General features: G+C 38.1%; 1 protein-coding gene across 2 annotated transcripts in view; it reads left to right on the top strand.

The window, feature by feature from the left end:
- The window catches only part of gsna (gelsolin a), a 29,699-nt gene extending 17,311 nt beyond the window's left edge, over positions 1–12,388 (top strand). The window contains exons 10-17 of one of the 2 annotated variants that reach the window (XM_084745371.1): positions 801–891; positions 1,779–1,805; positions 5,487–5,657; positions 6,608–6,782; positions 9,014–9,135; positions 9,488–9,565; positions 9,675–9,735; positions 11,466–12,388. In XM_084745371.1, the coding sequence (XP_084601497.1) occupies positions 801–891; positions 1,779–1,805; positions 5,487–5,657; positions 6,608–6,782; positions 9,014–9,135; positions 9,488–9,565; positions 9,675–9,735; positions 11,466–11,635 (895 nt within the window). In that variant the 3' untranslated portion in view covers positions 11,636–12,388. The remainder of the gene's footprint in view (positions 1–800; positions 892–1,778; positions 1,806–5,486; positions 5,658–6,607; positions 6,783–9,013; positions 9,136–9,487; positions 9,566–9,674; positions 9,736–11,465) is intronic. The other variant, XM_084745372.1, reaches the window with a different exon arrangement.
- The last annotated feature ends 1,163 nt before the right edge of the window (positions 12,389–13,551 follow it).

The following is a 13,551-nucleotide window of genomic DNA, read 5'->3' as shown; positions in this document are numbered from 1 at the left end:
TAAAGGTACCCTGTGTCATTTTTGACCACTGGTACCCCAGTGGAACAATATTTGGAAAGAATGGGTCGTTGTTTTGTTTGCATCAAGCACATGCATGAGGAGGGATATGCATGAGCATGAGCATGTGGTGAAACACGATAGAAATTCTGCTCATCTGCAACGCCAAAGACGAGGCAAGATAGAAGAAGAATGCAAACAAGCAAACCTGAATGTAAAGGTTTAAAATTAAAAAATTGGCCCTGCAAATACTTTAGATAAACAGAAACTGTGTTTCTTGCTCCTTTGAGAGATAAATGATGAGAAGAAGTTTCTTCAAGTCCTCAAGTGTGATTAATTTTAATACAAAGCCTTTAGTGTTTATGTTTTTTAATAATTTACAAATTAACTACATCACATTTTAAGATGGAAATATAGACCTTGTAGATTAAATGCTCCTGATGCAAAATATACAATAGTCTCATGAAATATACAATATATGGTATATTATGGACTGCCAGAATCCAAATTGGATAGTTCGGTCTTCAGCAGTTTTAATACTCCTGTTAGTGATTGAAGGAACTGGTCTTTTCATATTGTCAATTTCCATTTAATAGTTGATAATCAGATTTCTAGGCTCGTGTCTCAATACCGCATGTTAAAATGAAACGTGTTTTGAAGTTCCAGGAATAAAACAGAAGTCCATTTATTCAGTTTCAGTTGTAATTGGTGGGATACGGAGCTCTTTTATGAGCACATACCGAGCCCCAGTCTGTGCCTCTTATTAAGCTCAGTGTAATGATAAAGCACTAAATTGTTTCCAGGCAGGGCATGGACTCCAGTCAGGATGAAATCGGGGCCTCTGCGATCCTCGGCGCCCAGCTGGATGAAGAGCTCGGCGGTGGTCCTGTGCAGGTAAAACGCATTGTTCCTGTTGCAGCTTTTTGTTTTCATGAGCTTACGATGTATTCTATGGGAGTGTAGTGCTGCCACGCCACAAAAATGGAACAGCATCATGTTATAATGTGAAAAATTTGTTATAACAACATGTTGCTATGAACGCTGATCATAGATTCAGGAGGACTTATTCTGGAGGATATTTTGTGTCACATTGTAGATTTTTTTGTAGTAGCCGTGTAATAAGCAGGATAATGTACAGTTAGCGGGTCATTATGGCAAAATAAACCGTGACAGGACACCAAGGCAAAGTGAAGGGTCTTGAATCAACATTATAAGGCAAATAGTATATTGTTCTAACAATAAAAGCTTCTTGCTGTGACATGATAAGTTTGTACGTTGTGATAATGTAAAAATATCTTGTTATGATCTTAAAATATCTATTTAAACATTAATATTAGGAAAATATATTGTTATGAGGATATCTTCTTACAATGTCAAAATATCTGATTAGAATATAAAACTATCTTGTAATAACATAAAAAGACAAAATGAGAACATAAAAATATGTTGTTATAGTGTAAAGACATCTTCTTATAATGTTGAAATATCTCATGGGGACTTAATGTGAAAATTATGAACATATCTTGCTATAGCATTTTGTTCTAACTTTTCACGAATGACATGATGCTGATCCCTTTTCTTTTTCTGGCGTGGCGACCACACGCTTCCATAATATTCATCTTATCATTCATGTTGTTAAAAGTCTCTGCTGTCCTCCGGCTCACTCAGCGCTGTCACCTCCTCCCTGACCTTTACATCCTTTCACTCTTTCTCCTCTCCCAAATGCCTCCCCCGCTGCCGCTTCTGTCCTCCTTGGTTTCCGACCTTTTCTGTGTCCTCAGGTTGTTGGTGCTCCTATAACCACTCAGGTATTTTCACCTTCCTTCCCTGCTCCTCGTCCTCCCTAAGTGACTCATAAGAGTTTGTCCAGAGCCGGTGACAAAAGAAACAAGCAGTTTTCTTCTCACATTCCAGATAAATATATATAAATGTCTTGGTGATGAAGGGGCTGGCTCCTTTAAGACTTAATGAATGTGATAAGTTAATGAGTCACGTCAAATATACAGTGAAACCAAACACAAACAGGACATTCCAGTGTGGATGTTAATGGGAGGTTCCCTCCTCCTCTGTCGCCAACCCTGTCTGCTCCTTATAAATACCAGCCCTGTTTCCAAACTCTTTAACATTATAATCATTTAGTTTGTCAGTGAGTGCTAATGTTAGAGCCTGTGGAGATCATAAGACAAGATCAGTGTGTAAACTGTAAATGGAGTCCTGGCTCTGCGCTCATGTGAGTCTTCATTCATTCATTTCTGTGTTCTTGCACTCGCACTTCACCTGTGTGTGTCTTCACTTTGCATGCACATCCTTCCTGCTCGTGTTGTGTGTGTGCTGTGGCACGACATCCTGTGTTAAAGGATAGGTGGGATATTTTGCACTAAAAAGGAAGATACTCACTTGATTTGTTGGTTGCAGTTTGGATTATATTTTCATACAGAAGAAGAACTGTGGATTTTGTCCATCATCACTAATGGCATGTCTCTTAATTACTGCATGGAAGCCCATTTCTACCAATATGATGAAAAAAGATCCTGCAAGTTTCAATATTGAAATTATAAAGATCAAGGTATCGAGGTAATTTATTATCATTATACAACACAGTGTTGCACAACGAAAAGAAATTTGCAGTCATTCCATGCAACACACAAATACTATATATACACACAATTAAGTTCAGAAAAGAATAAGATAAAAGAAAAGAAAAGAAAAGAAAGGAAAAAACAAGACAAGAAAGAAAAGAAAAGCATGGCATAGCATAAAGAAAGGCTGACTTCTGGGAAACATTGTCCATCATCTTTGACTGCTTTTATTTAAATATCATCCATGTAAATAATGTAAATCTCTGACAGTAAGCTGAATATCTTTGGGTTTGGACAAAACAAGTAATTTCAGGACGTCATCTTGGACTTTGGGAAGCAACGATAGCCATTTTCCAACATTTTCTGACATTTTAAAACTAGCTAACTATTCCTATAACCATATAACCATTAATCAAGAAAAAAGTTGACTGATTAATCGACTATGAAAATAATCGTTAGTTGCAGCCTTAAATGTCAACACAGAGTCCTCCGCCCCTCGTCCCTGGTCCACCTGTCAAGTGCAACAGCTCGATCCAGGATGCGATGTCTCAGTAAGATGTGGGCACAGCAGTCTGTGGTATTCTGTTGCTGGTCCACCCAGAGTCCCCTTTCATCTGTCACGTCATTTTCCTGACCAAACATTAGCCAGGAGCCGCCCAAGCTGGGTTAGCGTGACTCTTATCCCCGTCCACCTCCCGTGGAGGTCACATGGTGCATCCGGCTGATCTGACTGGGTGTTGAAAGATGCCGTGTACATTGTTGATCATCTCAGTGTCCGCTGCTCTTTAACCCAAAGCCCACACTTCCTTTTCTTAATGCAATAAAGCTGAAAAAATAACAAAAAATAACAAAAATAAATTTGACAAAATAATGAGATAGCCATTATTTCAAGCTACCAAGTCATTATTTTTGAAAAGTTTCTCATTATAATGACTGTCAGGATCTTTTTTTTTTTTTTATCACATTGGTGTAAATGGGCGTCCACACAGACAGACTGAACAGCAAGAAAAAACTGTTTCCATTGTTTTAAGACAGAGGACTTGTCAACCTATCCTTTACATTTCAGTGTTTGAAACATCTGCAGATGTCTGGTTTGTTTTTTCCAGATGTTTCTCTGCTCTCACTTTCAAAGTAGAGAACAGCTGTCTTGCAAATGTCACTTTTTGTTTTCACAGTTTGCCAAACTAAACTTGACTCTACCTGGCCAGACCTGGGTCTCGTTTTTGATTCTAGTTTACTATTTCACCACAATTTGCAGTAGTTGGCTGGTAGTTGAACTACATTTAGTATCTTTTTGACTAGTTAACTGCTTTTGATCATGTAGTTTAGGTAGTTACTTACAAACTATGTATTCATACTGTTTTTGATTAAATATTTTGATTTGTGACCAAGATGGAAAACTTTGAATTTCCCCAGAAACTGAACATTTTCCTGACTCCAATTCATCAATCGCTTCCTCCAGTCGCACCTACATGCAACAATATCAGATTTCAGACTCAAATTTAGAGTAGTCTGGATGTAGTGGAACTAGTTTTCATGGTGGAAGTAGTTTCCTCAACACTAAAAATGATACAATGAGGAATAGAGATACATTTTTCTACAAAACCTCCTCTTTTTTTTAACACAAGAGGCCAAATAATGAATGTTGTCTAAGCTCCTTGTCTTTGCCTAAATATTAAATCAGCAAATTTCTGCTTAAAATCAGCAAATATCTCAGAATAAATAAGTAAAAGTCAGTACACAAAACTCTAAATTCTAGCAAGCATTACGTGTTAACTTGTGGAATTTGACGGCTGATACTTAAGTCATAAAGGGACATTTGGAAAGGTGCCACAACAAAAGGCAAATATTTGATCAAACCACAGAACAGACGCAAAAATGTGTCACTTGTGTGTATTTAGTTCATTTATTTTTTTTCTATGTGCTCGGGTCTGATAGTCTCCAGTTTGGGGTAGAACTGCAACAAGTAGTCGACTAATCCATTAATCAATCAACAAAAAAGTAATCACTGACTATTTTGTCGTTTTGTGCGCAAAAAAAGAGCAGAAAATGCTGTTTTCAGCCTCTCAAACATGGAGGTTTCCTGCTTTTCTCAGTTTTATATCATATTAAGGCCAACTGAATATCTTTGGCAAAACAAGACATTAAAAGACATGAACTTGAACCATTTTCTGACACTTTATAGACCAAACGATTAAATGATAAATCTAAAAAAGAATAAATAGCAGATTAATCGATAATGAAAATAAATGTCTGTTGCCACAGTTTTTGGTTATATAAAGTTTAATTCAAACTTTTTTCTTCAGCTTTTGTGCTGGTTAGAGATGAATAACACAGGTTGTCAAGCAGAAATCCTGCTGACAGACAGACAAACTACAGACGGACAGCTTCATGTCATAGCAGAGGAGGCACGAAGAGCTATGAGTGCTGGGAACGTTTGTGGTGGGAATCGTACCTCTGTGGACTACAATATGTAAACTCATCATTGATTAATGACCATTTCTCCATTCTCTCGTGTAAACTCGGGATAATTTAGTGTGATGACTGATTTAGGAGAACAGAGAGCTATAAATATTTATGACAAAAGCTGCAGACCAAACAGACTCTTAGTACTGTTTTAACCTGCGTCATCAGCCCTGTTTCTCAAACGCTGGCACACACCACCTTGTGGCACAGACAGTGAACACGTGGCTCAGGTCCATGCTGCCATCTTGTGTCTGTGGTCGGGACTGCAGCAGACATTTTTCACATTGATGGTGCAGATTTCACAACGAGGGAGGACGTGTCCGGTGTGATTTGGCTGCACCACATTAAGATCAATCCAAATGCATGATGTGTTTTGTAAAAGGAATGACTGTAACAACCGTCCCTGTCATTCTGGAGGTTTTAATGTTGCCGTTTGTGCACCAGGTGAGGGTGGTCCAGGGCAAAGAGCCGGCCCACCTGATGAGTCTGTTTGGAGGACAGCCCATGGTCGTGTACAAGGGAGGCACGTCCAGAGAAGGAGGTCAGACCGCTCCTGCGGAGACTCGACTCTTCCAGGTCCGCTCCAACTCTGCAGGACACACCAGAGCTGTGGAGGTAAGAGAACATGTGACATTCACTTTCTGACTTTGTCACCGCAAACATTGGTTTTAAGGGAGAAGACTCATGATATTCTAAATTCTTCTTAAGATTAAAAAAATCACAAAGGGATCAAAACTAGTGAATTAATCTTAGTAGCAATTATTGTCTAAGCATTAGGATACTTCATTGTCATTCCAGAACATGTTATACGCAACAGGAAACAAACTGAGGCACTCAGGTCCTGGTGCAGGCAACACCAATAATAAAATGAAGAAAAAAACCACACAATAAAATACCATTAGAATTATACTAGTAAATAAATATGTTAATATAAGTATAAAAAGAATCAAATACATGTTTTTTTTTACATCTGGAGAAACTTTTCTAGTACAAAAAAAGTTTTCCAAAACCCTTTCTTCAGTGCAAAGTATCTCTCATATCTTCATTGCTTCTTCTAAAAAATAATTATTGATGTCTTGAGAAAAGAGAAAATAAGGTTGATTGCTGCAGTAGCTTTACACTTAATATATTCACCTCACTGCACTGATGGATTTGTTTGACTTTTACTTATTTTTTATCCTTTAACTAGACAAATAAATACTGTGATCGACAGCTTCTTTAGTTTCATTGTGTTTTTTGGCGAAATTTCCCAAATCCCATTTTTACCTATATCATTGTCACACTGTCCAATAAATATTTATTTCTACCAGTTTATTGCAGCATATAATTTTACATTTGAATATTCGTTGCACTAAAAGGAAAGCCTCTGATAAGAAAAGATGGTTTTACCATGTGCAGTCCATGATAAGGTCTGGTTTCTATATTCATGCAGGACATTTTAACTAAAAATGTATTTGTTCCTGTACATTGGTCAAACTTGATGGAGTATAACCCCTGACAGCTGGAAACACAAACAGTTGCAGAACTGTACATATTAACCTACATTTTTTTCTGTGTCGGTGCAGCTTGACGCAGAGTCGTCCCAGCTGAACTCCAATGATGCTTTCATTCTGGTGACCCCTGGAGGCTCGTTCATGTGGGTGGGAGTGGGTGCCAGTGACACGGAGAAGCAGGGAGCTCAGCAGCTGTGTGACATCCTGGGAGTGTCGGCCACCGAGCTGTCTGAGGGAGGAGAGACCGGTGAGGAAACACGACGAAGACTGAATAACTGATCCTCAGTTTTTGTGCTTTTGACAAACCCAGCACCACTTAACACATTCAGAGTTACAAACTGTGGTCAAACTGTTAAAACCGGGCTTCGATGTGAAGCTAAACAGTTGTCGTTTTGTATTTGAGCTAAAGTAAGTGCTTGTGTTCATCTATTTTTAAACAAAGGTTTGATTGCATCAGCCCTCTTGATGTTATCAGTAATCTTGTGATTTGCTTTCAGAGCTCAAGAAAAGGCTGAATTCTTTGCCAACAATTTCAAATATAAAACCTGAGGCTAAAACATTACACAGTCAATTTTTCATAAACAGCCTGCTTTTAGCCCGCTGAGGGCTGTTGAAGACAACAGAACAGAAATTCATGGTTTTATTTGTGTGAGCTCAAGCTGAGAGTTTACAACCTTGATTCAAGATTTATGCAGGAAAACGTGTGTAAGATAGATGTTGGACCTGATGTGTAATATGTTAACAGTTCTGTCACAGCTGTCACAAAACACACTGATTCAACATTCATAATCATTTAAAAAGTATACATCTTAGTACTAACAAACAAACCAACAGGAAATTTACCACCAACTCTGCGGCTCTATGAAAAATTTTCAGCATCTTTTAGGTCATTGGTTCCCAACCTGGGGGTCCTGACCCCCATTAGGGGTCAGCAAAGCTTCACAGGGGGTAGTGAGGCCTTTTTGATTTCAAGGAGAAGAAAACTTTGAAAAACTATATAAAATAGATGTAGATGCTTATTATGTAAGCATTTTTGTCATATGTCTGTGAAGAAAAGTAGATGAAATTATTTAAAAAGTTTGCTTACATGATTATTTTATATATAAACTAAAAAAAAGATCTCATAAGATAAAGGTATGGTGAAGACCTGAAGAGAAGCTGTATTAAGAGCCTTCACTCTGTTAAACAGCTTGAACCTGCATTAGAAAAGCATACGGTTAAAACAACCAAAGAGTTAATAGAACATTGGCCAAACATCAAGGAGAAAAAAAACACTGAATTTGTCAACTAAGTGGCCTAATAAATATGTGTGACTGATAAAAAAAAGTATAAAAAATTGCTACGAATAAAGAAAACTCTGGTACAATATTCAGGAAGTAATCTACTCTAAATTCATCCAAATTGCTCATTTTAAACAGTTCTTGAGTTCATTATTAGTGTTAATTGTACAGCTTATCAGTTGTTCTGTACTGTTAGTGTTATTCATTGAATAAAACATGAAATATCTGTTATGTTTGTCACGTAGGGAAAACATCTGGGAACCACTGTTATAGGCTGTTGTGTGATTCAGTCTCAGCTCATCAAGATCTCATCAAGCTAATGGACATTTTTCACTGATGTGAAAAAGGTCTGTTGGCAGCCGCAGCAGGCAGTCGTTTACAGCAAAACATTAACTAACAGTGCTGTTAGCTACGAGCTAGTGAACACCAAGTTGAACGTTTAGCAGATAAAGAGCCAGATCTTTTTTTCAGGAGTCAAATGGAGACCCAACCAGGGCTAAAAGGAGAAAGAAAAATGGATATCAGACCCAAACATGACTGCATCTAAATGCTAAATCTTTCTTGCCGAGGGTAAGCAGAGAGAGTGAGAAGATGTAGATGTTAAGGCTAAGCTGATTTTAACTAGTTTATATATTGTTGCGTAGTTTAATCCACAGAAATTGATCAGATTTTATAAGAGCATTGTATGTTTGTTGCACAGCTGTCCTGTGAGGACCAATTATGTCTAAAAAGTCAACTTTTCAAAAGAAAAACAGCCTGTTTCAGCTTTGTGACAGTACATTTTCCAGCTAACACAATCAAAGAGTTTATTTAACTTGAAGAAAAAGATGAAATATTATCATTTTCTAAACCCATAAAGGAACATTTCAGCTGGTTGTCAAACACATTCAAAATCAACACATTTGAAGATACATGGTTTTCACTAGACAGGAAGGGTATGAGAAGTTATCATCTGAAAAGTAAGTAGGGACTAAAGCTGTCACACAAATGTAGTGCAGTAAAAATATATTTTAATAATATTTCCCTCTGAGAGGTAGTGGAGTAGAAGTATAAAGTTGCATAAAATAGTAATACTTACATTTGTACTTAACTTGGTTACATTACAGCACTGCTTTAGGCCCTGTAGGTGTTTATGTGTGTGTTTTCCTGTTTAAATACATAAAACTAATAACTAGAAGTGTGTGTCTCCTGTTCACAGATCAGTTCTGGGAGGCTCTGGGAGGAAAGTCAGACTATCGCACTTCTACCAGACTCAAGGACAAGATGGACGCTCATCCACCCAGACTCTTTGCCTGCTCCAATAAGACTGGAAACTTCATCGTAAGTCTTTGGTTTGAGCTTCCTGTGAAGCTCTATTTGTTTTAATGGATTATTTCACAGAGGAAAACCCTTCTGGTCCAGCAGATAGTTAGGGTTTCAAAATAAACACTGCCGAGACTTAATACTCATCAATGAAATTGCCTTTCCTGAAACTATTTCACGGTAATTTTGTGTAATCCACAGAACTCATAGTTTACAGTTTCCACTCAGGAAATGTTAACTTTTCGGTAATTTAAGTGAAGTGACCCTTTAAATTAGACTGAATAAGAAGCACATTGTTTATGTGCCAGTTTCTGCGGAGTCCAAAACCTTTCGTGCACACAACTCCACTAAATCATTCTCCTCCTCTCAGATTGAGGAGGTACCCGGGGAGATGACCCAAGACGACCTCGCCACTGATGACGTCATGATCCTCGACACCTGGGAGCAGGTAAACAAACCAGAGCTTTCAGTGCTTCAGCCGTACTGCGGCATGAGGTTTCAGAGCGCCGTCGCTGCAATGAAAGAAAGAAACATGCTTAAAACGTTCTCATTTTTAGGTGTTCGTCTGGATCGGGAATGAGGCCCAAGAGGAAGAGAAGACTGAAGCAATGGCATCTGGTAAGAACATCTGGAGGGGAAAAAAAGCTCAGCATCTTATTATTAAGACATGATATCTATATATGTGGGGTTTAAGAGCAGGGATCATGTAGACCAAATGGAGAAGCCACCAGAACTGCCTTGTTTTTCTATTTCAAAACAATCCTTTATCAAAACTGACTTCTATGAGACAGTTGAAAGAATATTTATAATTTTTCTTACCCATGATCATTTTTTCTCTTCAAAATAACCTTAAATTAAATTTAAATTAAAAAATACTTACACTGCACTTCAAAAAAGAAAATTCAAGAGTCATAAAACTCTTAATTTAGAATGAAAATCTTGTCTTTGCTGACCTCCGAAGCTCTGATGTCTGCAGTGATGTACAGGTGTGCTCCAGTGAGCAGCCAGAGTCTGAGGTGGAACAGGCTTTAAACTTTTATCCAGAAGGGGGCAGCAAAACACTGCTTTTCAGCCTGATGTTATGTTGCTCCTCAAGTTAAGACTGAGGACTGGATGGTTGTTGCAACCAAATCTCTAACATACAGAATATCAAGAGGAAACTATATAGCTTCTTTTATGCTAAATATAGGAACAAGTTTTTAAATTATGCAGGACAAAAAATGAGTTAGTTGAACTGGTTAAAGACTATCTTCACTGTAAAAACTCCATGTTTAAGTATGTAATCACTTAGACTTACATAGAATAACTTAATGTTGACATTTAAAATGTAGCCCTAGTTTGACTTAAAGCAGATGGTATCGAGATAAGTGTCACTAATTCAGAGAAAATTATTGAAACAAGCAAAGTGGCGTTATTTTAAAAGGACACAACTTATATGTAATAGGATGTTTTTGGTTTTACTCTTAAAGGAAATGGTTGCGTGTACGTGGTAACCGAGTGATCACAGTAACACAAACCTAATCCTAATCCTAACCAAGAGCTTTTTGTCCCTAAACCTAAGCAGATCTTAACCATAGTGTTGTCACATCTAGACATTTTGGGAAATCTGTAAAAAAAAAAAAACTGGACTATTGGATCTGGACTATTTCTTAGCTGGGAGCAGTGACCATGACGTTGCCAGCCAAAAAGCAGAGACCACCAGGAAGTTACTGCACCTGCCAAAAAAACAGTTAATGATCCCGTATAAAACCACAACTTGTCCACTACATTTCATTTTTTTACAGATTAAACAAACAAGGTATTAAGTATTCATTAGTGAGCATTAGATGTGCTGGTAGGCCATTTAATTCACATTTGGACGGGTCCAGGCTGTCACTTTACTGTTTCCGGTCTTTATGCTAAGCTGAGCTAATTGTCTCCTGCTTCCAACTTTATTTAAAGCTGCTTCAAGAAGTTTTGAACCGATGGTGAAACTGTCTCAATTTATTACTGAAGCCTCTATATGACCTACATAAGTAAACAAGACAGATTAAGATTAGATTAAGATCAGATTAAATGAGACTGGTTGCATTTTCATTGCCAAAATTACAGTGAGTTGTATGTTAGCCGGTTATAAAGAAGCAGGGAGAGATATTTTTAAACTAGATAATTATATTTTTCACGTTGTATTTTGTTATTACAGTAGAAACACTACTTTTGTCTAGAGGGGCCTCTGAAATCAACAAAATATTAAAGTTCCTTGTAGTAACTTTAACTTTAAGCAAATACACATTATTCTGCTGTGCATTTGGGATTCTGGTTTACTCTATTACTAGCACTAATTCAAACTTTTTCCCGATCTTCCTCAGCGGTGCGTTACATCAAGACAGACCCAGCCAACAGAGACCACAGGACGCCCATCGTCAAGATCAAGCAGGGCTTCGAGCCGCCCACCTTCACCGGCTGGTTCCTGGGCTGGGACCACGACTACTGGACCAGCGACCCCCTGGAGCGCGCTATGGCTGAACTGTCCCTGTGAGAAGACCCTCCCTCCCTCACTGTCAGCCCTGACCTTTGACCCCCCCTCCCGTTCCTCCGCCCTGCTCCGCCGCAAGCACTGAGCTCCAATCATGAGACTTTTTTACCTGCCAAAACACCCAAGAGGAGTTTCTTTTTTACTTTTTGTTGTGATTTTAAGGGATACAGGTCAATGAAGCAGTGTTTTAATTCACTTTGTCACACATGTTACAGTGATGCCTTTATACCCGGTATTAAACCAACCAATAGGGCTTTAATAGATACACAGGCCTCCTGTAGGGTTTTGCACTAAATACTGTTTGCTACTAGGACTTTTATTGTAGCCAATTTTTCTCAGTTATTTTATATGTTGACAATAAAACCTGTTCACTAGTGAAATGTCACGAAAACAGTCTTGGTGTGGTGCAACATCAGAAAACTCACTGCCAAGAAAACACCGCTTAAAAGAAAGCAATACACTTCAGCCAATGGCCTTAATATTCTTTCCTTTAGTTTACAGTGAGCCTGCTTCTTTTTTAACAAGGTACCTTTATAGGTAAGTTATATGCACCTTCTGGTTAGAAGCCTCTTTTAATATTTATTTTTAAAAAAATGCTAGATTCATGCCCAGGAAGCTTATGTGATGCTGCAGTGGCCAACTTGAAATGGGAAACCGACGCTTTGCTGCTTTGTAATCCAGTTACGTCTTCTGTGACACTTTCTGAGGTTTCCCTTGTTATCATTTCAATAAAACCAAACGAAACATGTGACACAAGTGTTTTGTCTCTGCTTTTACAAACACTTAAAGGAGAAATCTGTAATATACTTACTGTCATAAATCATAAAATGACCATGTCATCAGAGATCAAGGAAAGATTTTAAGCTCAAATACTTGCTGTGATGTCCCACTTTGAAATTTCTATCCTGGGCCAGATTAACTTTGGGAGGTGTCAGAGTAGATGCTTATAACAGTTTAATAAACTAATGTGTTAATGGAGTCTGGCAGGCAGTTGAGTGTCTTTTTGGAGCAGTGCACTTTTGTTGTCAGTATAACAGACTTCACGGATTGCAGGACTAATTTTTTAAACACTATATGCTGGTCTTTTAAAGCTGGGGTAGGCAGTTTGTTTTTGAGGCCGTTAGGCACTGATCATAAAGTGCAGTTTTGGCAGTAAGAGGCATCCATATCCAGCTGTTTCTAATGCAGAGGTGTTCTGTTAACGCACCCCAGGCGCCTTGCAAGAGTGCTTTGCACGCCTCGAGTTGAAAAAAACATAAAACTCAGAGGAGAAAAGTGCCTAAAGTTCAAGATTTTTTCCCCATTGTCCAATCAGATTATTAATGGACAGATGAGCCTTCTGTGATGGTGAGGATTAAGTTTACAGATGCTTGAAAATAACAATCATGGAAGACAAACTAGTGGTGGCTGTTGCTGGATACTCTGAGCTAATGATTTTATCAACCAAGGTTACCAGGATTTGAAGAGAAAACAGCAGCCTGGAGGCAAATTAGCGCAGTACTTGAAGTTTTGAGTCAAATGTTTTCATTTATTAAGTGTGTACATACAGTTCATGGTTTGTGTTGAACTAATGTTAGAGCAAGCCTGTCTATTTTTTATGCAGACATTTAGATAACTATAGACTTAGATAACTTTAGATAACTATAACTACTATGAAGTTAGCTACTTCTAGCTAACCAAAGTATAATGTTACATATTTGAGTTAACTTCACAGTAAAATCACGATTAGGCCGAGGACAGGTGATCCGATGTTTACCTAGTCGTAATAAAACACACGAGTGCTGCTCTTTTTTTTTAAAACACAACAGCTTCAACAAAAAGGCAGCGCAGTCGGTCTCATGTTTTGCAACCTGCCACATGCAGATGCTCTGTGTAATAGGGTCCTCAGACAAAAGTCCCATAATAACCTTTATGCAGAA

Source organism: Lutjanus erythropterus, chromosome 20, assembly GCF_056507025.1.
Source record: "Lutjanus erythropterus isolate fLutEry1 chromosome 20, fLutEry1.hap2, whole genome shotgun sequence".
Lineage (NCBI taxonomy): Eukaryota > Metazoa > Chordata > Actinopteri > Lutjaniformes > Lutjanidae > Lutjanus > Lutjanus erythropterus.
This window is presented reverse-complemented; position numbering and strand designations above follow the sequence as displayed.